The sequence below is a fragment of the Puma concolor genome, chromosome E2 (genome assembly GCF_028749965.1).
Source record: "Puma concolor isolate L17-30 chromosome E2, mPumCon1.1.hap2, whole genome shotgun sequence".
NCBI classification, from domain to species: domain Eukaryota; kingdom Metazoa; phylum Chordata; class Mammalia; order Carnivora; family Felidae; genus Puma; species Puma concolor.
The window spans coordinates 29543755-29565225 of NC_141681.1; the positions used below are offsets into that span (position 1 = coordinate 29543755).

Here is a 21471-nt window from a genome sequence, read left to right on the forward strand (position 1 = left end):
AAGAACTGTCACCATTGGGCTTCTCAAAGATATAGGTGCCCTCTACACTGGTACATTCCTCACTACCCTAGTGAAGAGAGTCCCTGGGCACTCCTAGTAAATATCACCAGGTGGTGAGTTCCCTCATTCTAGGAAATAAATTTATTCTAATAGACCCATATTCCAAACCTTCTGATCACTTTATCAATACTTGGCCATGGCAATTCTAGCATTTCCATCTCATTTTTTTGTAGGCTGTCATCGTGTTCAAGCTTCAAGAAGCCATTCCTGAAGCATATTAGACCAGCTCGAGACATTCTTTCAGGACAATAAATCCTGAGTCCTGAGAATGTGCTCTTGTGTTAAATTCTCTCCTATCCAGTCTTATCTTCTGCTCCACCCTTCAGGTCCACCACCCTCAGGATTCACTCCCACACGTGTTTTTCTCAGTTTTTACCAGGACATATTGGCCATGTTACGCAATTAATTCAGTGAGAAAGCCATTTCCTCCCAGAGAAGGGGCTACATTCCCTTGTTCAAGCTCTGCTGAAACCTGGCTTTCATGACTGGCCAGGGGCAATGCATGAAATCGGGTGATCTTGAAGTAGAAAAGCATTTTCATGTGAGACACACATCACAAATCAAGTCTGTCCTCCTCTAGTAAGAAGGAGAGGTTGGTTTCTACTCGTTTGGAGAGTTTAGGAGAACCTGGATGTTCATGGTTCTCAAACACATCCATCCACATGTCTCCACCCCAGGTCTTGGGGTCCTAATCATCTTACCTGGGCCCTGGCTTTAGTATAAGAGATCTTCCACAGCTACGCATTGAACCTTCTTTGCAGCTCTCTCACTCTTATGTTGAAATCTTGGGCCTCACAGCATGGCCTGTGGGTCAAGGAGATAAGGTTATCTTTAAAAGCTGCCAGGAAGCCTAACAATTTTCACTCTGTATTGATAGCAGATTGACCAGAGCCTGTATTTTTTTTTTTCAGGGTTTCCAAGGCAGTTAATGAAATCCAGCCAACACCACAACCCTTGTAATTAGCATCACCTCTATACCTTAGAGATGCTAGGGTTAAGGCATACATCAATGGTCCCCTCCAGCTGGACCGCATCCCAACCCATCCCTGAGAGTCTTTATGACATGATGCTGTCTGAATGGTGAGGGATCCACTCACATATTCCCACTGATAATCTACTTCATAGGTCTCCTTCTGGTGCCCACTGACTTAGTTTTGTTCCCTGAGAGCAGAGCTTGGGTCTGGGAGAAGAGAGAGAAAAGACAAGAAAGGATGTGTTACTGAGACTGCTGCTGTGAGCAATGAGAACTCAATTTTTCTGGAACCCTCTGCCTCCTGAGCAGCACACAGAATGCCTTCAGAGGCTGGAGTGTGTATCTCCCAGGCCTCGTTCTCCCTTCCTTGAGAGTGTTACTCCTGGGTTATTCTAGTTTCAATCTCACTTAGACAAAGTCAGAGGGGATATTTGTGACAAGGGAGAAGGCCCTGGGGCAGAAAATAGAAAGTCACATGGCCCACCCGTGCTTCAAGTGGTGTGCAGTCAGTGCAAGGTGAGACTGAGCCTGCACAGAACTGTCCACTGCAGCTGTGACTTAAAGCAGAGTGGCCTGAGGTTATGTGACCAGGAGACAAGTGATATCGGCATCATCATCCTCAGCCTCATCATCATTTGTGGCTAAACAGCCACAGAACGAGGACGGAGCATTGTAAATCATATAATAGAAACATTGACAAAGCACACAGGAGGAAAGGAGAAAACGGTTGTAGCACTTGAGAATAAGGGGCTCTGCGTGGAGGAGATGGTGTTGCTGTGGGAGCTTGAAAGACAAATAGGATTTTGCCAGGTGAAGAAGTCAAGGCAAAACATTCCAGGAGAGGAAAATGTAATTAACAAAGGATGGTTGCCAATGGGGTGCAGTGATGGGACCCACAGTGATGGGAATAAATGATGGTAGTATGATGATGAGGTTGTAGGGATGGGGTGAGGTGATGGGGGTGCAGGGATGGGGTAAAGTGATGAGGCTATAGGGATGGGGGTGAGGTGATGGAAGCACAGTTATGGGGGTGCAGCAATGGGGTGCAGTGAGGCATCCATCTGGAATGGCAGGATGAAGCCAGATGGGAAAGGATTTGAACATCCTGTTGAAGCATTTGCATTGAGCAGCAATGTGAAGTGGGATTGAAGAAAGGCTGTGGGAAGGAAGCCCCAGGGTACCCAGCTCTGGGCCCATGTTGGGTGACAGGGGGATTGCCCCCTGTGACCCGAGTCCATCCCAGAGCACCCTCCCTTTGTTTTGTCCACCTGCAGTCCAGTCTGCACCCGAGGCCATTGGTAGCAGGGTCGATTAGCATATGTTTTAAGCCAAAGCTGAGCCTCACACTGAGGTCCTCTCTCATTCCGGTTTCTCCCACAGGGTTTCAGCAGAGCAGTCTGGGAGGACAGAGAGAGCCCATCAAAGGTCTGTGTCTCAGGGGCCATCCAGGCCACTGGTCTGTACTACTGATGGGAACATCAAGGTCCAAGGAGGTGACGTCAGGGGGTTACTCAGCTTCCTAGAAGATTAAATGATTTTTAACAGCCCAAGAACTGCAGGAGTCAGTCATGCTCCCTGACCTTCATTCCTCCTCCTTTCTCTTCTCTAAATGGCTAAGCCTGCAGTTTGGAAGCAGGAAGTCTGAGATCAAGTCCCAGCTGTGCTGGTTTGTCAGCCTTGTGATATTTCGCAATTCCTTCTACCTTGCAGAGCCTCAGTTTTCTCATCTGCAAAGTGGGAATAATGGCATTAAATAAGGTAAGGGTTGCAAAACGTTTAGCCCAGGTTCTGATAGCCTAGAAAGCATTCCGTAAATGAAAACTAGTATCATTATTACCGGCCGTATTAGTTTCCCAGAGTGCAGGCCCTGTCCATTAGCGGGCGCCTGAGATAATCAGAGGTGGCACCTTGACAGAAGAGCAAATATAAGATACGTAGTTAGGAAGTCATGCCCTCCACAGTTCTCTTTCAGCGCTGGGTTTGTAGAAAAGATAGCATCAGTTTGCCCACAGTGTGTTTCTTTTTTTAATCTTTTTTTCAGTTTATGTATTTATTTTGAGAGACAGAACGTGAGCCGGGGAGGGAACAGAGAGAGGGAGAGAGAATCCCAAGCAGGCTCCACACTGACAGATGGAGCCCAATGCGGGGCTTGATCTCACTAACCATGAGATCATGATCTGAGCCACTAGTTTTTCTTTCTAACAAAGAGAGAACACCTCATCCCTCGTGGTTAATGGTACATATTTACATTGAACTCTCTCTGGTAAATTCAGTCCTATTCAATAATTTAAACAATCTCTTTAAGTAACATAAGCTTTTTCAAATAAATGCATGACCTCAGATTTGCTTCCCATCCTCCCCGCTCCTCTCCAAGATGGCATCTGGATGCATGAATTGGGGGAAGCTTATGTGACCACACAAATAGAAGCGTGGAGGGAGCCTGGCCCTACTTGCAATAGTCCTAGAATTATTGGGCTGTCCACAGCAACTTCCCTGTGCACCAAATTCCTGGGAAGATAATTCTAACATGGCGAGCTTGTGGTCTATCCTGTTGTCTTGGTCAAAGCCCATGGATCCTCAATGACTCAGTGCCCCACCTCAGCTCTGACCAGCACTCAGCACTGTGCTCCACCTAAGTCAGGCTGTGGTTCACTTTGTCCTCAAGCCCAGGAAGCACCTCTGTGGGTCCCCTGATCTCCTTCCTATCCAGCTCCCAACCATATTCCAAGTACCTCTGAGTTCCCTTCAAGGCCATGTTTGGGGCCCTTCCAAGGACTAACTGATCCAGGATAAGCAGGAGCATCACCTGAGGTCTCTCTTTGCCCATCCTCTTCTACTCGGTTTTGGCTGCCACAGTCTGGCTTAAGGATTTGGGGCGCCTCTGTGGCAGTCTTCTCCTGGAGAAACAAGTCTGCCTTCAACTTCCCTGTCTAGCACATCTCCCACTTTTGGACTTAAGTCTAAGAGGGGCTCAGGGCACCTGGTATCACTCCTTGTTTTCCCTACCATTGTTCCATTCTCTTTCCCAAGATCCATGGTGCAGGAGGGGCAGAGTCTCCACTCTGTCTTTTTGGGGTCCTCTACACGATACCCTACAGCTTTACTATAATGGTTACCAGAGGTGGGGGGATGATTTTTCAGTATAGAAATGCAAAATATACTGATTTACTCCTTTCAAAACACTATTTCCATTGCATTAGCTATATACAAATTTCTTGATAATAAATCATTTTTTAAGTCAATTTAAAGAAAACTTCTGAGTGAATCGATAGTCAAGTTAGTAGTGGGAATGGTACCAACTGTGAAGTTACAAGGCCAATGGCTAAGTTGAGGGAAACACCAGGACCCACGGAAGAAGCTGTGATGGATACATAAATGGAAAAGACCTTTTGTCTAGGAGGAAGGCAATCCTATTCGCAGGTAATTAGGAAGCAAGAGGGACCAGAAAAGCAAAGTTCTAAGGAGTTCAGGAGAATCTAAGAAAGGTTCTTGAAAGAGGTGGGTGTTGAATTGAGCTTTATTTTTTTTTTTTTTAATTTTCTTTTTTTTTTTTAACGTTTATTTATTTTTGGGACAGAGAGAGACAGAGCATGAACGGGGGAGGGGCAGAGAGAGAGGGAGACACAGAATCGGAAACAGGCTCCAGGCTCTGAGCCATCAGCCCAGAGCCTGACGCGGGGCTCGAACTCCCGGACCGCGAGATCGTGACCTGGCTGAAGTCGGACGCTTAACCGACTGCGCCACCCAGGCGCCCCTGAATTGAGCTTTAAAGGGTAAGAAGCTAGAGAAGAAAGGCATCAGCGTGTGTGTGTGTGTGTGTGTGTGTGTGTGTGTGTGTGTGTCTTAATAAGCTAGGGTTAGATTCCAGTCTAGCAAATACCACTGACGACCTACTCTATGGCCCGGACCCAAGCTAAGGGCTTTGATGCCTAAAACACTGTAAGTACCTGAACCTAGCAGCAACCAGCATGTCTATACATAGGATTTTGGTATGCTTAATCTTGAGCCTAAACCAGTAAACTCTGCAAGGCACATCAGAAACATTTTAGAAATTCCCACCCCATCCCCCATTTATCTCCCAGGATTTGTGATCACTTCAAAGGTGGGCAGTTTGAATATCCAGACGTCTGGTATAGGCAGTCTCTTTCTTCCTTACTCCTCAACAGCATATGTAGGGCCTGTTCACTGGATTTCAGGGGCAATTTGAGGGATTTTCAAGATTTATTTGAACCATAAGTGATTTTTGCTGAATTAAGAATCAAACCTTCAGAAAGGACTGCGCTCAAGTCCTGTTTCTGTAATTCCTGGTGCTGTCATAGGCGTATCAGAAATGGAGCTGGAATTGAGGTGAAAGATATTATTTGCTGGAAGGCTTCTATTCTGCAGAGGTTTACAGAGCACCTCCCTTTAGCCAAATGCATCAGGCAGCCCCTTGCTCTGAGCTCGAGGAAGCCTTTCCTTGCCTATTATGCAGAGTTCTGTAGCCAGCAGACTCCTAATATGTGCTTGTGACAATCCAGCGTTTCTAGGAGGTGACCACTCTGGGAAACCTGTGCATTAGGTTGATGCTTCCCAAACCCACTATGGATACTGTCCTGCCCCCATATCTCCAGGGGGAGTGGAGCAGAAGGACACAATATCAACAAGTACCCCAGATAATTCTGATTCTACCCATCCAGCCCCAAGCATTTGGAAAACCCCATCCTAGGCCCTTTACCCTGAGGGCAGCGTGGACCCTGTTGGGAGCAGGATGGTGATGCTCCTGGGTCCTGAGCCGGATCTTCTATGACCCACCAGCAGCGCAGCGAGAACCCAGAATGCTAAGGACATGCTCCAGCAGAACCACGTATGGTAACTTCACCTCTTTGGGCTTGTCTCCTCATATTTACACAGGGGTGCCGGGTCTAGATCAGAATTGTAGCCAGTAGAAATACTGCATTGTGTTCATATCAGGACTTTTAAAAAGTGAGGCTGCATATAAAAATTGAGAGAGATCATAGACTTCTGGTTTGGTGTACCTACATTGTCATAAGCCAAATGTTTACTGGCGTTGAGAAGCCATTGCCCCTTTAAGACAGGGCATGTGCTATCCAGTTTTCCACAGTCCCCACTGCTTCCAATTGATCTCTCTTGGCCAGCTTCATTCACTGCTTGTTTGCTGCTTTCCTGACCTTTGCAGGCATCAGAGCTGAGGTCTTTGACTTACCTGATCCCAAATGTCTTTTCTTTTTTTTTTTAAATTTTTTTTTCAACGTTTATTTATTTTTGGGACAGAGAGAGACAGAGCATGAACGGGGGAGGGGCAGAGAGAGAGGGAGACACAGAATCGGAAACAGGCTCCAGGCTCTGAGCCGTCAGCCCAGAGCCCGACGCGGGGCTCGAACTCACGGACCGCGAGATCGTGACCTGGCTGAAGTCGGACGCTTAACCGACTGCGCCACCCAGGCGCCCCTCAAATGTCTTTTCTATTTGTGTCATCCCATGAGCCCAGAACCTACCACATTATCCTTCACCAGCTCACTAGTTAATCATCAGCTTCTCTTTATATAAACCAGAACAGGAAAGTCTTGCTTGGCCAATTCCTCTGCAGATCTTGGTCTGATGCCTTTCTCCACCAACCCTGCATCCTGTGTCTGCCTGCTCAACATTTGTTGAGCCCTTTCTTTCTTTGACTGAAGCTCTCTGAGACCAGCGGAGGCCGCGGATGTGCAAGGAGTTCAGGCGGTTCAGCCGGATGAGTGGGATGTGGGTGCACCCAGGCCAGACCCTGATCTGGGCTCTTTGGGTCCTTGCAGCTGTCATTAAGGGTGAGACACCCAGTGGGAGAGGAGGGCCCTCAGAAGATAGGGTAGGGGGATTTCCTTATCTTGGATGTTTTTTTCTACTAGTGCAAACAAACTTATTTCTCAGAGGTCTCATGGTGCATGGAAAGCCATGTAGTAACCTCAGGGCACCTGACCAATGTCCTGGTGTCACTGAAAGCCCCCCAACAGAGTGTCCTTTGTGGGTGTGGGTATTGCACAGAAGATCCAGGTCCTATCCTTGGGTGCTCATACCTTGTCGAGGCTTGCAGAGCCCTCTGTCCTGGGTACTGGGGAGGGGCAAAGGATAGAGCCCATGCTTTGTGGTACTGGCTCTGCCCGGATAGGACTTTCACTGTCACAGTGACGTTAGAGCAGGTAGCACCAAGACACCTGAGTCCTGCCAAGCAAGTAGCTGGGCAGTGAACTTCTCAATGCTCTATATTCTATGTGGAAACCAAGAAGCTTGCACTCTTGGTTTTCCAAAATGTCCTCCTCATATCCTGGAGGTGGATGAGCTGATGTCAGGTGGCATCTGTATGAGAACTTTTTATTTTCATTGACATCTACTTATTTTCATGCGTATTCAAAAGCGTATACTTAACTCATCAGAAGCACAGTTCCGTAGACGTTAATGCTTAGGAATCCTCTAGGTAAGATTTTTTAAGTTTATTAAAATTTAATTTTAAGAAAAATTAAAAAGCTAGTAGTCAGACAGGGGATGCACAGACATGCCAGCAAATGTGATGGTGAGTATGAAAATGACCCGCATGTGGGGACTCTGGGTTAGATGACTTTGTGGGATCCTAGGATCTGCAGCCCTGGCATGTATCAGTTCCAGAGTAAGAGAAATCTGTGCTGCAGAAGGGAGAGGCTACTTGTGCCCTAAGGTGACCTGAAACTTTTGTGGGTCGGTGCTATACTCCTAGTAGAAACTAAGTCGGTGTTCTTATGCAGGTGGCAATCTTGAAGGAAGCAGTGGACCTGGGTTCATTGCCGGGGAGTCTAGATACTTCCTGTTGCACCGCGTCTGGGCCAACAAAGAGTGCCCCCACCGAGGGGAGCTCCTAGTTGAGCTTATTCTGGTTCTCTACCCGGCCAGCATCTGATTCCTCCCTGTGTGTCCCCTCAGGGCCAGCTGCTGATGCACCAGTGAGGAGCACCAGGCTGGGATGGGTCCGGGGGAAGCAAACCACTGTACTGGGAAGCACCGTGCCTGTGAACATGTTCCTCGGGATCCCCTATGCTGCACCTCCTCTAGGGCCCCTGCGATTTAAGCAACCAAAGCCTGCTCTGCCCTGGAATGACTTCCGAAATGCCACATCCTACCCTAAATTGTAAGAGCAGGCTCGGTCCCATGGGTGGAATGTGAACTGGGAGTGGGGACAGAGCACTGAGGGGGAATAAAGGTCATGCAGCCCCCCTGGGAAAGGTGGGGAACAAGGAGGAGGAGGAGGGGACAGAGGAGGACGAGGAAGACGAGGAGGAGGGTGGGTACGGGAGTAGACAAGACCTTCGGTAATCTCATGGCTCCCCAGCTGGCTGACCAGCAGAATCAGTGGTGGTGGTGTTCAGAGCATGCAGATTTCTTGGGCTCCCTTCTTGAACTTCCTAAATTGGAATCTCCAGAGCTGGGCCCAAAAAACTAGAGTCACTGAAAGCTCTCTAGGGATTTGTGGACCAATCAGGTTTGGGAACCACGACGACGGACTTACCGAGTCTTTGTCCGCGTGATTCCATGTCACCTCTCACCCAGGCTGAGGGCTTTAGGGTGAAGAACCACCTTGCAAGAGATTTCAGCTCTAGCACTCTGTGCCCAGCGCAGGGAAATCCATAGACACCTATGGAGTACGTGAGTGTGTTCTGGGCCGGGAGCTCCCAGTCACTGCAAATTTTCAAGCTGAGTGAGGTGGGTGAATCCTTAGAACTTGAGCATAGGTTGAGATGGGAGACCTGAAAATCCTCAAGAATCTTCTGACACTCAGATTTTGTGAAGTCCTCACATTGGGCCACGCTGGTTCCTTGCCTTGGCAGTCCCAGGCAGAAGGAGTACCCTGGTTTTAGGAAGTGCCCTAAGCCACAAAAGAGACCCCATGTGGCCCAGGGACTGAGGACACTAAGCTGAAACTCATCTGTTCATTCATTCAGTTATTCATTCAACTAATATCCATTAAGAGCCAGCTCAGTAACTTCCTCTCCATTAAGCTCTGGCAGATACCACAGTGGGCTGGTCACAGCTTCCCTGAAGGAACCTGGGGGCTGGTGGGGGTGGCAGGGGTGGAAATAACAGCAATAATTAAAATATAGAGTGTCAAGGGCAACCTTAGGGGATCAGAAAAGGGTGCTGAGAAGGAACCACCTAGCCTCACCTTGTGGGGAGGTCAGGGATGGCTGTGTTGAAAGCAGCGAGGGCTTGATTTCTGATAAACAACATACGAAAGGGCAAAAAGGCATAAGCACTTGTCTGGGGGTAAATTTGCAGCGATGGTTTCCCACCGCCTAATCTGTACACTGTTTTATTAAAAAAACAATTAACATTCATGGAGCACTGAAGTATAGTAGAAATCACATATGTAGACTCCTTCAATCTTATTGCATAGCAAGCAGGCTCAGTGCTAGGGGCTATGAAGTACTGAGGTGACCAAAACAGAGTCCTAAGCTGTAAGCTGCTCCCGTTTGAGTGGGAAAGCTGGTAACACCCATGTACAAGCCCAGGAGAACTTCTAGGAAAGAACGCAACATGTACAGCGGTCTCTAAAGAAGAGCTGTGGTCTAACTGGAGAAATCTCAGAAGGCTTCTTGAAGGAGGTGGCACTTGCACTGAATCTGAAAGAAAGGAAAGAACACGAGCAAACAAACATGAGGAGAGAACAGTCTGGGCATAGGGACCAGCTTGAGCAAAGGTTTGAATGCAGGAATCTCCTTGTACATATACCTCTATTGGTCCCTGGTAGAAAAGCCTAGAGATGTCCTTTTGTTCCTCTGGGTGCAGAAAAGGGAGCTACTATAGCAATACCTTTGATTTGCAACCCAGGGTCTTGCCCTCTAGTTTGGGGAATTGTTGAGTCATCTTGAATCTCTATGTGTGTGTCTGGGGTTATGGTAGTGGGTGTAGGCATGGGTGGGTACTGGAGGTTAATGGCACAATTATTCTGCACAACATACTTTCCTACCCCTAAACCAGATCAAAGAGAATCATAGTTTGTTTCTTTGTCTGTGCCACTATGGCGGGGGCCAGGGAGACGATTAGACTCTGTACCAATAGCTCCCATATGCCTCTTCTGCTCAGACATAGGACACCAGGCCTCCCTGCCATCACGGGACCTGGCCCCTCCCAGGCAAGTGTGACAGCAACTCTGAGGAGTTTTCCTTTTTTTCCTCCAAGATGCTTCCAGGACTTAGAGTGGCTGGTCTCCTATCAACACGTTCTCAAAGTGCATTACCCCAAATTGGAAGTGTCCGAAGACTGCCTGTACCTTAACATCTATGCGCCAGCCCATGCGGACAATGGCTCCAATCTCCCTGTAAGGCTGCCTGCCATGCGGGGGGCTCCAGCTAGCAGGTTCTCAGCCAGGGACCCAGGAGGAGTGGCTGGGTGTCTAGAATCCAACCTACCCCCTGTTGGGTAAAAGAGAAATGTAATCACTTGCACATCAATAATTTTCTTAAAAAGTCATTTAATGACAGATTCCCTCTATCTTCCTTTCTGATTGCTTCTTTATTGGCAGCAACTTGACCTTCAATTTTTATTTTGTTTTGTTTTTCCCCTCTGTTGAGTATTTAATGGTCTGTAAACATTTAGAAAGACTGCTTACAAGGACTCTGTTTGGGAAATCCTTTAAAGAGGATATACACCTTCCAATTTTTCTGTTTGCAACAAGGACAGGTAATAATACTAAGTATTTCATTTAGGATGTAAAATATCTCTGTATTAGTGAGTAGGAAAGCCATCATCTCTCCCCCATGCCACTGCAATGAGAGACTCACTCTATTGGATCATAACAACAACATATATTGAGCAGTTGACTGTGTGCCAGGCACAGTACATTATCTCATTTAACCCCCACAGTAATCATGGGTAAAGATTACTGGACCCATAGTACAGATTAAGAAGATGAGGCACATGGATGGCATAAATGCCTTGTACACACAACGAGTAGAAATTCCTGTGTCAAAGCCAGTGCTTTGTCTGGTTCTCCCTTATCCCCCATGGCTGGCCCAAGACTTGTAGTCCCTAATATGACCTTAAAAAAAGAATGAAAAAGATATATTTGTAAGTATATGAATCATGATAGTACCATGTGAATGTTTTATGTTGCCCAGTCCCAATTTTTCTAATTGATATAGTAAAGTTTTCACACTTCTCTTCCCTTTTTTTTTTTCTCTCCTCGCTTCGCTTCTCTCTGTAGGTAGTGGAAAGAGTAAAGTTAAAACAGTTTAAGTGGATTTTGCTCTCCACAGGGCTTATGATGATTTCTGTCTTCGTGTGGGTCACAAGTTCAGTGATATTTGGTTAATACTTTCTGAGCACTTGAAATTGTTCTAAGAACTTAAATGCAGAATCTTGTTGAAATCTCATGATAGCCCATAAAATGAGATACTTTCATTCTTCACATCTTATAGATGAGAAAAATGAGCCTCAGAGCGGTTAAGTAATCTGCCCAGCATCACACAGTTTGTCAGTGGCAGAGCTGGGAATCAAACTCAGGCCTCCATGCTCACCCCTTGGCCTTCTTCAAAAGACATAATCTCTCATGCTTTTAGAAAGGAAAGTGAGACACCTATATTTCCCTAAAGAAGGAAGGTCCCAAATGTATAGGGAGGGGGTGTGAATGCCTGGCAGGCCAACTGGAGAGCTCCTCTCCCTTCTACAGGTCATGGTGTGGTTCCCCGGGGGTGCCTTCAAGATTGGCTCAGCCTCCTCCTTCGATGGGTCCGCCTTGGCTGCCTACGAGGACGTGCTGATCGTGACTACCCAGTACCGGCTAGGAATATTTGGTTTTTTCAAGTAAGTGTCCCTGAGAGCTTGACACCCCAGGTCCCTGAGGCACAGCTGTATGGCAGCCACAGGGGATTCAGTGCCCAGCTGCGTAAGGAAGAATGAGCCTTCAGTGACACTGAATAACTGTGACCCGAATTAGTGAGGTAATCTTTGCAGCTATAACAGATAAACTCCCAAGTCTTGGTGGCTTAAAACAATAAAAATCTCTTTCTCACTCAAGTAAGGTCCAACTGAGTGATCCTGACTGACAGACATCTTTTCACATGGCCAGTCAAGGACCTGGCTCCTTCCCGTCTTGTGACTCTGCCCTCCTTTCCGGGCCTAGACCCTCTGCGTCTGGCCAGCAGATGGACGAACAGCAGGGAAGATCCTGCAAAGGAGTGGCCACCCACCCACAGCCTCCACCTTGAACTCCTTGAGCGGCAGGAAGCAGATTGCAGCCCACTGAGTATCCTCACCCCACTTCTTGCCCCAGCACAGGGGATGAGCATGCCCGGGGGAACTGGGCCTTCCTGGACCAGGTGGCTGCCCTAACCTGGGTCCAGGACAACATCAAGTTCTTCGGTGGTGACCCACGCTCCGTGACCATCTTCGGAGAGTCAGCGGGAGCCATCAGTGTTTCCAGCCTCGTGAGTTCTTCTCTTTGGGATTTGAACAGACCTTGGTGGGGGAGGTTACAGAAATGAGGACCATGAATCACTTATAGCTGACCGGTGCTTTCCTGTGAAACAAACACTTTTATACACATTGTCTCCCTCAAACCTCACAGAGAGAGTTAGGGGCTCTCTGTCATTTTGTGGACAAGAGCTGTCATCAGGAAAAGTTTACATGAATTACCCAAGATCACATCCTGAGTAATAGTTTGAAGAAAAATCCCTTATATTTATAGGGTGGAAGCCCTGGTGTCCAGGACTGGTAATTACTTGTTTAATAGAAAAGTTCAGCTAAAACTTAAAAAAAAAAGGATGCATATAACATTTAATTTTTTTTTTAACATTTTTTATTTATTTTTGAGACAGAGAGAGACAGAGCATGAACGGGGGAGGGGGGGGCAGAGAGAGAGGGAGACACAGAATCAGAAGCAGTCTCCAGGCTCTGAGCCATCAGCCCAGAGCCCGACGCGGGGCTCGAACTCACGGACCGCGAGATCATGACCTGAGCTGAAGTCAGACGCTTAACTGACTGAGCCACCCAGGCGCCCCTATAACATTTTATTTTAACTTCAAAGAGAAAGTGTACATTTCTCTATCAGTGGTTTGGTATATAGTGTGGTATCTTTTCAAGGTTGGTCTGCTGGCTAGAGGTCCAACGTGGTTCTCTGGCATAAACCACCCATTGGAATCATGGTCTTCTAATTACAGTTTCAGCTTCTTTACAGTGAGCATGAATTTTAAAAGATGCGTGCTTTGTTGTCTGTGAATGAGGTGCATTTATGGAATTTTCCGCTCCCCCCCCCCCGCCCCTGCCGCACCCAACGTATTTTACTCTTATCTTTTTCACACCTAATTTGCCGGCAGTATTTTTCAGCTACTTGTCTTTATCACAGGTTTCTTTCCCCCAAACGTAGTTTTGTTTTCTTTTCTTACACACATACTTCACTGGTTCCCACAGTATTTCATTGATTATGTAATTTCAGTAGCAAGTATAACTGACCAAACAAGTGAGGAAGCAAACACACCTGCCTCTTGGCCAGAAACTTGTGGGAATAGAAACCTGTGGTGGTGCTAGAAAATAGCCCACTGGCTCTGAGTGCTTGGCATCTCCAGGGTCACATGTTCATCACAAAAGTCTGTTACATAGAAGTGGGTTAAGAGAGCTTCCATGGTGTAGCACTTGACAATACACAAGATATTTTTGTATCTTCAAAATAATTCAGTAAGGTGAATTATAATAACTCAACTTTGCATATATGATGACAACCCCCATTTCGTGGGTGCATGCTGTCTGACCAGGCGTTGTGCAAAGCCTTCTATATTTGTTACTTCTGCTCTATGCCACAATTCTGTGATATGTGCTCCATTTTTCCTTCCAGTTTTGGACGAATTAAATTGATGCTCGGAAATATGAAACAATTTGCCTGAGATTCCCCCAGCTAGGAAATGAAGGAGCTAGCAAGCAATCACACACCAGGATGTTTGACCTCAAAGTTCCTGAGGCACCTGGGGCTCAGACAGGTTAAATAATTTGTCCATATATCCATGGCTAGTCCTTGAGTCCCCAAACCAGGGCTTTTTTTTTTTTTTTTTTTTTTTTCTGTAAGCACAAAGCTTTTAAGGAGGCTTCCTGGGAAGGTTTCTTTAAGGAAAGGTGGATGGTGTATGTGCTGGATGGAGAGTCCCCTGCATAACTTTTCCTGGTCTCCTGTGTTCTCTCTCCAGATTCTGTCCCCCATGGCCAATGGCTTATTCCACAAAGCCATCATGGAGAGTGGGGTGGCCATCCTGCCTTTACTGATGAGATCCCTTGGTGATGGGAGGAAGAAGGATGTAGGTATCTCGGTAACATCTCTCCTCTACTTGGTCAGGGGAGAATGTGGTCAGGTGTCGATAGACCATGTGCTTGGCGGTCCTACTGACCATGGTCAAAAGAATCTGATGCTGGCCGAAGTGAACCTTATTGCTCTATGGGAGGCCTGGTTTGACAGAAGATAGGTCCCCAGTGAAATACTGTTGGTGTGTGTGAATGTGTGTGTGTGTGTGTGTGTGTGTGTACATGAGTGTCTATGTAATTGTTCTGACATCTTATTCATTAGTCTTCACTTAGGATATATAACTCAGTCCCCTGTGTTATATACGGCTCATCTCCTATATTGACTCCACTGTATCTAGAGTACTCTGTTAAGAAAGATTCTTAGGCTGTTTCCAATTCAGTGGGAAATAACACTGTGACTGATTCTTGTTGCCTGGCATGAGATTGTGAGGGGGCGGTGAGGCATATGCCCCAGACTTTTGTCATCTGTCATCTTGGTTAGTGCTCTAGCAGACAGTGAGGACCTGGAGACCAAGGTCTCTGTATCTTTCATGTCCCGGCATGATTCCTGGTGCATATTAGGTGACTATTGCTGTTTGCTGAATGAATGAGTTAACAAATGAGCTTATTCGGTCAATGAAGATTAAGCACGGGGCTGTGGAGCCACCTCCTGGGGACTATGCATTTTCGTGGTGCATTTGCTTGAACACGTGATAGAAAATGACAGTGCACACCACAAGCAGAGACATGGAGTCATAATATTGTAAAAATACTCTCAATGCATCGGGAATATTGATTTGGGGAACATGACATACCAACTTTCAGTTTGTGCCTCTGTTTGTTCATTTAGCACACGTATGCTGAGTGTCCATAGTCCTCCCAGCTCTATGCTAGGACCTGTGGGTTTGTAAATGGGAAGGGCTACACTGACTTCAGAAGACCATAATCATTTTATGACAAAGGTTTTTAACCTGAAATCCATGGGTAGTTGGGAGATGGTCCTTGCGCTCCTACAGTTGTACGTTGTGTGTAGATTCTATATGTTTGTGCATTTTCCCAGGGAGCGGGTTTGTAGCTTTCGTTGGATTCTCAGAGCATTCATGACTCCCAGACACTTGGGGGGGGGCCACCACTTTCAAGGGATGAGCTCCCATGGAAAGTTCGACGACTGCGCAAGGCAGTGTTTGTGAAAAGGCTAGGTAGAGAAGGTGGGAATCCTTGAGGTAACAGGAAATCAGAGGAGGAAGGGGTTCATGGGAGCTGCAGTGGTCTGAAAGGTCATCTCGGAGGAGCTAGGGATGAGTGGAATTGATGCGAGACAGGAAAAGCTGTTCAGGGTATTCTAGGCTGTGGTGGCGGTGAGGCTTAACAGAGCTGACAAGCTGACACTGAGCCAGAGTCATGCCTCAACTGACCGTTAAGTCATGCTTGCAAAGCTGCTCCTCACGCTTGGGGCTCCTGGCTCCACTCAGCATCCCAGAGTTGGGCGTCTGGACTGAGGCCTACTGCCAATGGAGCCAACACCATCGGACTGGTCTCTCCATGGCCAGGAATCTTGACTCTGTTCCACAGCCACAGGCTGACATACCACCTCCCCCTACTCCAGCGGTTGCTAAAGATGACAAGGAGAGTCAGGCAAGAGAACAAAGAGGTACAGTGCCCGCCTGTCCTCAGGGGGTGGGGAGGGGCAGCAGGCTTCATGTATGAAGGATCTAGGACTCTTTTCACTTTGCATTTTCTTGGCGACTTTCCATGCTGTGCTCTGACCTGGTCCTTCTCTGGCAACAGTTGCAGGTGCTTGCGCATATCTGTGGTTGCCAGGCGTCTGACTCTGCTGCCCTGCTGCAGTGCCTGAGGGCAAAACCCTCCGAGGAGTTGTTGGACATCAGCAAGGTGAAGAGGGGCGGGAGGGTTTGGGGGCAGGGTTGTGCTTGGAATGGAATGGCAGACAAACCCCACCACTCTCTTACTTACTTTGATGTGGGATTTGGAAAGACGGAGGTTGGGATTCATAGTAATGGCTGTAGAATGTACAGAACCATGATAGGTAATTTAAAGAACTTGATGGGCCAGGGATGCTGCTTAGCCAGGAGAAGATCCAGGAAAACACAAATGTTGTCTTTAAGTCACTGGGAAGAGGGACTTCCCCTGTTCCACATGCTGCCAGAAGCTAAAATCAGTGTCAAGAGTGTGAGTTCTGTTAGGAAGCCATTTTGGCTTGGTATAACCAGGAAATTTCTAAAAACTCTGAAAAAGGGCCAGCACCTTTAGAAGATAGTGAGACACCCACCTCTGTAGGTATGCAAGCAGAGTCTAGATGACCACTGACAAATTTCAGTCACTGGACTGAATGAGCTCTTTGTGCCCCTTCCACTCGTGAGAGCTTCCGATGGTCCTTGGAAGAGCAAGGCCATTATCTGTCAGATTCTAACAATTGTGAAATACTTTGTTGGCATGGATGAAGAGTCCTCTGTGAGTTGTGCTGGAGTCTGGGAGCTGGATAACAAGTCCTTGACCCGATGGAGTGTGAAAGGTCTTCTGTGTGCTCCCCGCCATCCCCACTCCCAGAGACCCCCCAAAAACGTGGATAAAGCCAGGTGTTTCCTCCTGAGACCCAAGACTCAGCCAGATCAAAGGCACAGTGCTGAGGAGGACTTCTCGGGAAGATGCGCATACTAATCCCCACTACTGTGGCCACTCCCCTGTCCCCTGCTCACCACTCTGCCTGCTGCATTTGGTCAGTGGTTCTCAAAGAATTTGAGCCCCTTTGCCTAAGCAAGTGCAGGGCCGGCCAAGCAGAACTGATACATCAGGATGGGCCAACTGTGGCTTTTTCCTTTCTTAATGTAGTTTGACCACTGCTCGGCGGGTTGGGTCTCCTTGGCTGGGGGCTTGGGGACAGCAGATTTTGTGAACAGAAGCAGATGCTGATTTTTCTCTTCTTCCTTATTCCAGAAAATCACGTTTTCCATTCCAGTCGTTGATGAGTTTCTCCTTCCTGATGAGCCTCTAGCCCTATTGACTCAAAAAGCATTTAATTCAGTTCCTTCTATCATCGGAGTCAATAACCACGAGTGTGCCTTCCTGCTGTCCACGGTAAGGATCCCAGCTGTCCTTCCTGTCGCTTCCTCAGCGGTGTGGCAGCTGTATATGCTTCCACAGCTCAGCACTGCCAGCAAGGACGCCAAGTGTTATGCAGGAGCCTGGAAGCCAAGGACACGGTGATGCCCCTTCCCCTCTCTGAAGGAGGGTAGCTGAGGACTGAGGGCAGCCAGAGTCAGCATCTGCCCGGCTCCTTATACAAGGTTCATGGAGAAAGAAACAACTCTATGAAAAAAGTAAGAGAGGATGGATCCATTTGAGCTTTGTTCAAAACATCACAAATGATTGTTTCAAATGAGCACAGTTACTACTTCAAAGATGAATTTCATGCAGGTTTGGAAAATGTTCAGGCCTTTACATTTCGTGTGCGGTTATGAAATTTTGACTTCCAAGAATGCTCTCTGGGTTTGTACGAGTTGCGAAATCACTGAATTGTCTTATTCATTCAACAAGTATGAAGGGAACATTTACTTTACGCTCTACACCCTGGTAAAAAGCAAGCATTCAACAGTGAACAAGTCACGCAGTCCCAGCTTTCTGTAGGCTCACATCCTACTGGGGAGGCCCAGATGAAATGGACAGTTGGAAAGATAGTTTCCGAAAGTGTAAGTGCTAGGAAGGACATAAACTGGTGGGAGAAGATCTTTAGGGAGGAGAAGGGGTGGTCAAGAAAGGCTTCTCCAAGGAGGGATTATTTGTGCTCAGGCTGAGTCCTGAGAAGGAGCCATGATTTCTTGACCCTGCCATTTAAAGAAGACCTTCTTGATTTGAAATAAATTTTTCATCTGTCCTCAGAAGGGTAGGAATGCTCAAACCCATAACATCATCACAGCGTAATCATGGAGACCAACCTTCTCCTTTTAAGCTGAGGGAAATGTGGTTATGAAATCCAGAGGCTTGTCAAGGTTCAAGGCTAGTTGGTGGCTGGTTAGAACCAGAACCCTGAGTTCATCAGGCTATTAAAGCCCTGTTCTACCATTATTAATGTGACTTACAGAGCAATGTTTTGGAGTAAGTGGGAGTGAGGATCTTTCTGTTCGTGTTGCAGATGAGGCATCTGAGTCACAGACTGTGGCTTCAGCAAGGCCTTTCGATGCTACCAGGTTTGTGCTAGAAAGAAAAAGGCAGGCGCTACCGATGACACCACCACCATAACCACTGCAGCCAGTCCCGAGTTCTTCCACGTGCCCAGTGTGTACCATCTGTCCAACAACTTGCAAATGGGCATTGTTATTCCTGTTTTTCAGTTAAAGAAACTTAGTCTCAGAAAGGCTAAAATTCCTTCCCCAAAGTCTCCCAGCTGGGAGAGGAGACAGTGTTGTGTAATTTCTTCATGCATTTAGGCTCTGCCATTAAATGTTGGGTTCTCTGGTAACCTGCTGTGTGACCTTAAGTGAACTGCCCAACCTCTCTGAACCTTCGTTCCTTAATCCGTGGTATAGGATGATCTTAACTACCTGCTTCACAAGCACACGTCAGTAAATGTTAGCTATTGGAATTATTCAAGTGGCAGGATGGGAATTGGTGCCTGGGTCTGCATAGCTCAAGAGCCTGCATCAGTGTGGATAGTTCATGTGACCTCGCAGTGACATCCACTGCTGACCATTGGAGACCATAGGAAATCCTCCAAAATTCCCTCCAAATCCTTCAGCTGCTGAACATATAGAGAGGTTCTTAGTGGTTGAAATACACGTGTAGATAAATTGAATGATTCAGGAGTTTCCCTCAGATTCCAGGAGACAGAGATGTTTAAATATTTACCCTCGTGATTTATTATCTCAAGATTTTCAGCAGAAAATGTCAAAGCGAAATTCATTTGACAAGTGGAGAGTATTTCTACCCTCTCATGTTTTTAAGCTGTAATACTGGCCAGGGAGGGGTCTTTTAACAAGTAATTACTCCTAGCCCTTACTATGTACCAAGCATAGCATATGTTCTTTTTAAAAAATATTTATTTATTTATTTACTTAGAGCACGCGTGCACGACCAGGGGAGGGGCAGAGAGAGAGGGAGAGAGAGACTGGGCCCAAGCAGCCTCAGCACTGTTAGTTAGCAAAGAGCACGACGTGGGACTCGATCTCACGAGCTGGGAGATCATGACCTGAGCTGAAATCAAAAGTCAGACGCTTAACCGACTGAGCCAGCCAGGCACCCAAGCAAAGCCTCTGCTCTTCACCACCAGTCTTGCCACCTCACTGGCTCTCTGCAAACTGCTGGCATCTCAGAGGCCCTAATTGTAAAGATCTCTAGAAAGAGAACAATAAACCACTAGTTTGAGATTTTTCTGGCCTCTCTTTGAATGTGGTGTCAAAGCCAAGCTGTAGCCTGTATTAGTTTGCCCGGGCTGCCACAGCAAAGCACCACAGACCAGGTGGCTTAAACAACAGAAACTTATTTTCTCACAATCCCAGGGGCTGGAGGTCCAAGATCAAAGTGTCAGCAGGCTTAATTTCTTGTGGGGCCTCCCTCCTTGGCTTGCACGAAGCCATCTTCTCCCTGTGTCCCCATATGGTCTTTCTTCTGTATGCACACGCCCCTGGTGTCTCTGTGTGTCAGAATTTCCTCTTCCTATAAGGACACCAGTCAGGTTGGATTAGGGCCCAACTAAAGTCCTCCCTTTCATTTCATCACTTCTTGAAAAACGTGGTCTCCACTCCATCACATTCTGGAGTACTGGGGGTTAGGTCTTCAACGTGGGAATGGGGGTTGGGGGGCACATTTCAGCTCGTAACACGGTCTTTCCACAGGGCAGCCACTCGGGCCCCACAAGGCCACAGGTATGGCAGGGAATGGCTGCCTTTTAGCAAGTGTGAGAAGAGACTGTCATTGCTCCGACCCACTGAGGCCACTCCTGCATGTCGCCCCTTGGGGACTAAATGGGTTCCTGCTCTTCCCAGCCTCCCCTCTAAAAGGCAGGCCCCTCAGCCCTCAGCAAGACCACTTTCCCTTCTGGTGTCTTGAGGTGCTCACGGAGGATGCCCTACTTCTCTCCACAGGAGCTTCCTGAGATCCTCGGGGGCTCCAACAGGTCTCTGGCCCTCTACTTCGTACACACGTTCCTGGTAAGTGAGCCTGGGCAACTGTGACTCGTCAGAGATTCACCTATTTAACAGACCTCCTTGGGGCACACTCAGCAGTACGGGCTGGGGCTGCAGTCGTTCCTCATTCACTCATTCAGTGAATCTTTGCCAAATACAGTACCACAGTCCCTTATTCACAATCTCAAAATCCAAGGAGCTCTGAAAAACAGCCTGTAGGACAACAGAACCTTCCTTAGCTGATAGGTGGCCCTCGGTATTTATTGTTCTCATCCACTTCATTCATCCCCCTATTCATGTGCTTCTCTGATGACATAAGTAGTGTGGGGGTTGGGGCAGCCGCCCCCAGAGCACGTGACATGACACACAGCCTATATACTGAATTATTTATGCACAGTCAGCAAAGTTCTGAATTCTGAAACACACCCGGAACTAAGGACCTGTATTCACTCCACGCCAGCCGGGCACTGTATTAGGTTCCAGCGAGGCCCAGGATCCTGACTCAACTGTTTATTCATTCACTCCCTGAACAGATGTGTCAGTATCAGGTCTTAAGCCAGACACTAGATGTAGGAATGGATTCCTTTCTCTTCTTCCCTCCTTCTTGCCGTAAACATCCGGTGTGAACTCTGTACCAGGTTCCCTTCGTGCACTTATTCATTGACTGGCTGCTTCTTGAGAGCCCAGCGCTTCCCTAGGCACTGAGGTACAGTGATGAGCAGGCACTCCTTCTACACTTGCGGAACCTGGAGAGCGTGTGGTGGATGAAGTGAAGGAGGCACTTCAGTAGTGTCTGCAAACCAGAGCAGAGGAATGTTCGAGGCCCCGTGTGGCCCACAGGAGGAAGCAGGTGGCTGCCTCAAGGAGAAGAGCCTTGAAGGATGAGTTAGGTTTGTCTGGCTGGTAGAGGAACAGGGGCCAGGGGAGCTGAAGGTCCAGGCCGGAGGACCCAAGATTAGAAGCAGAGGAGTGTGATGAGGTCAGCTGCAGGGTAGGCTGCAGTAGAGGAGGGTGCTTGCAGCTGTT

At 47.5% G+C, this 21471-nt stretch overlaps 1 protein-coding gene across 1 annotated transcript in view; it reads left to right on the forward strand.

The window, feature by feature from the left end:
- Positions 1–6600: 6600 nt before the first annotated feature.
- Positions 6601–21471, forward strand: part of CES5A (carboxylesterase 5A) — a 29618-nt gene continuing 14747 nt past the window's right edge. The window contains exons 1-9 of the mRNA XM_025920513.2: positions 6601–6840; positions 7967–8171; positions 10220–10358; positions 11709–11842; positions 12312–12465; positions 14215–14322; positions 16094–16198; positions 17261–17401; positions 20404–20469. Of these exons, the coding sequence (XP_025776298.2) occupies positions 6738–6840; positions 7967–8171; positions 10220–10358; positions 11709–11842; positions 12312–12465; positions 14215–14322; positions 16094–16198; positions 17261–17401; positions 20404–20469 (1155 nt within the window). The 5' untranslated portion in view covers positions 6601–6737. The remainder of the gene's footprint in view (positions 6841–7966; positions 8172–10219; positions 10359–11708; positions 11843–12311; positions 12466–14214; positions 14323–16093; positions 16199–17260; positions 17402–20403; positions 20470–21471) is intronic.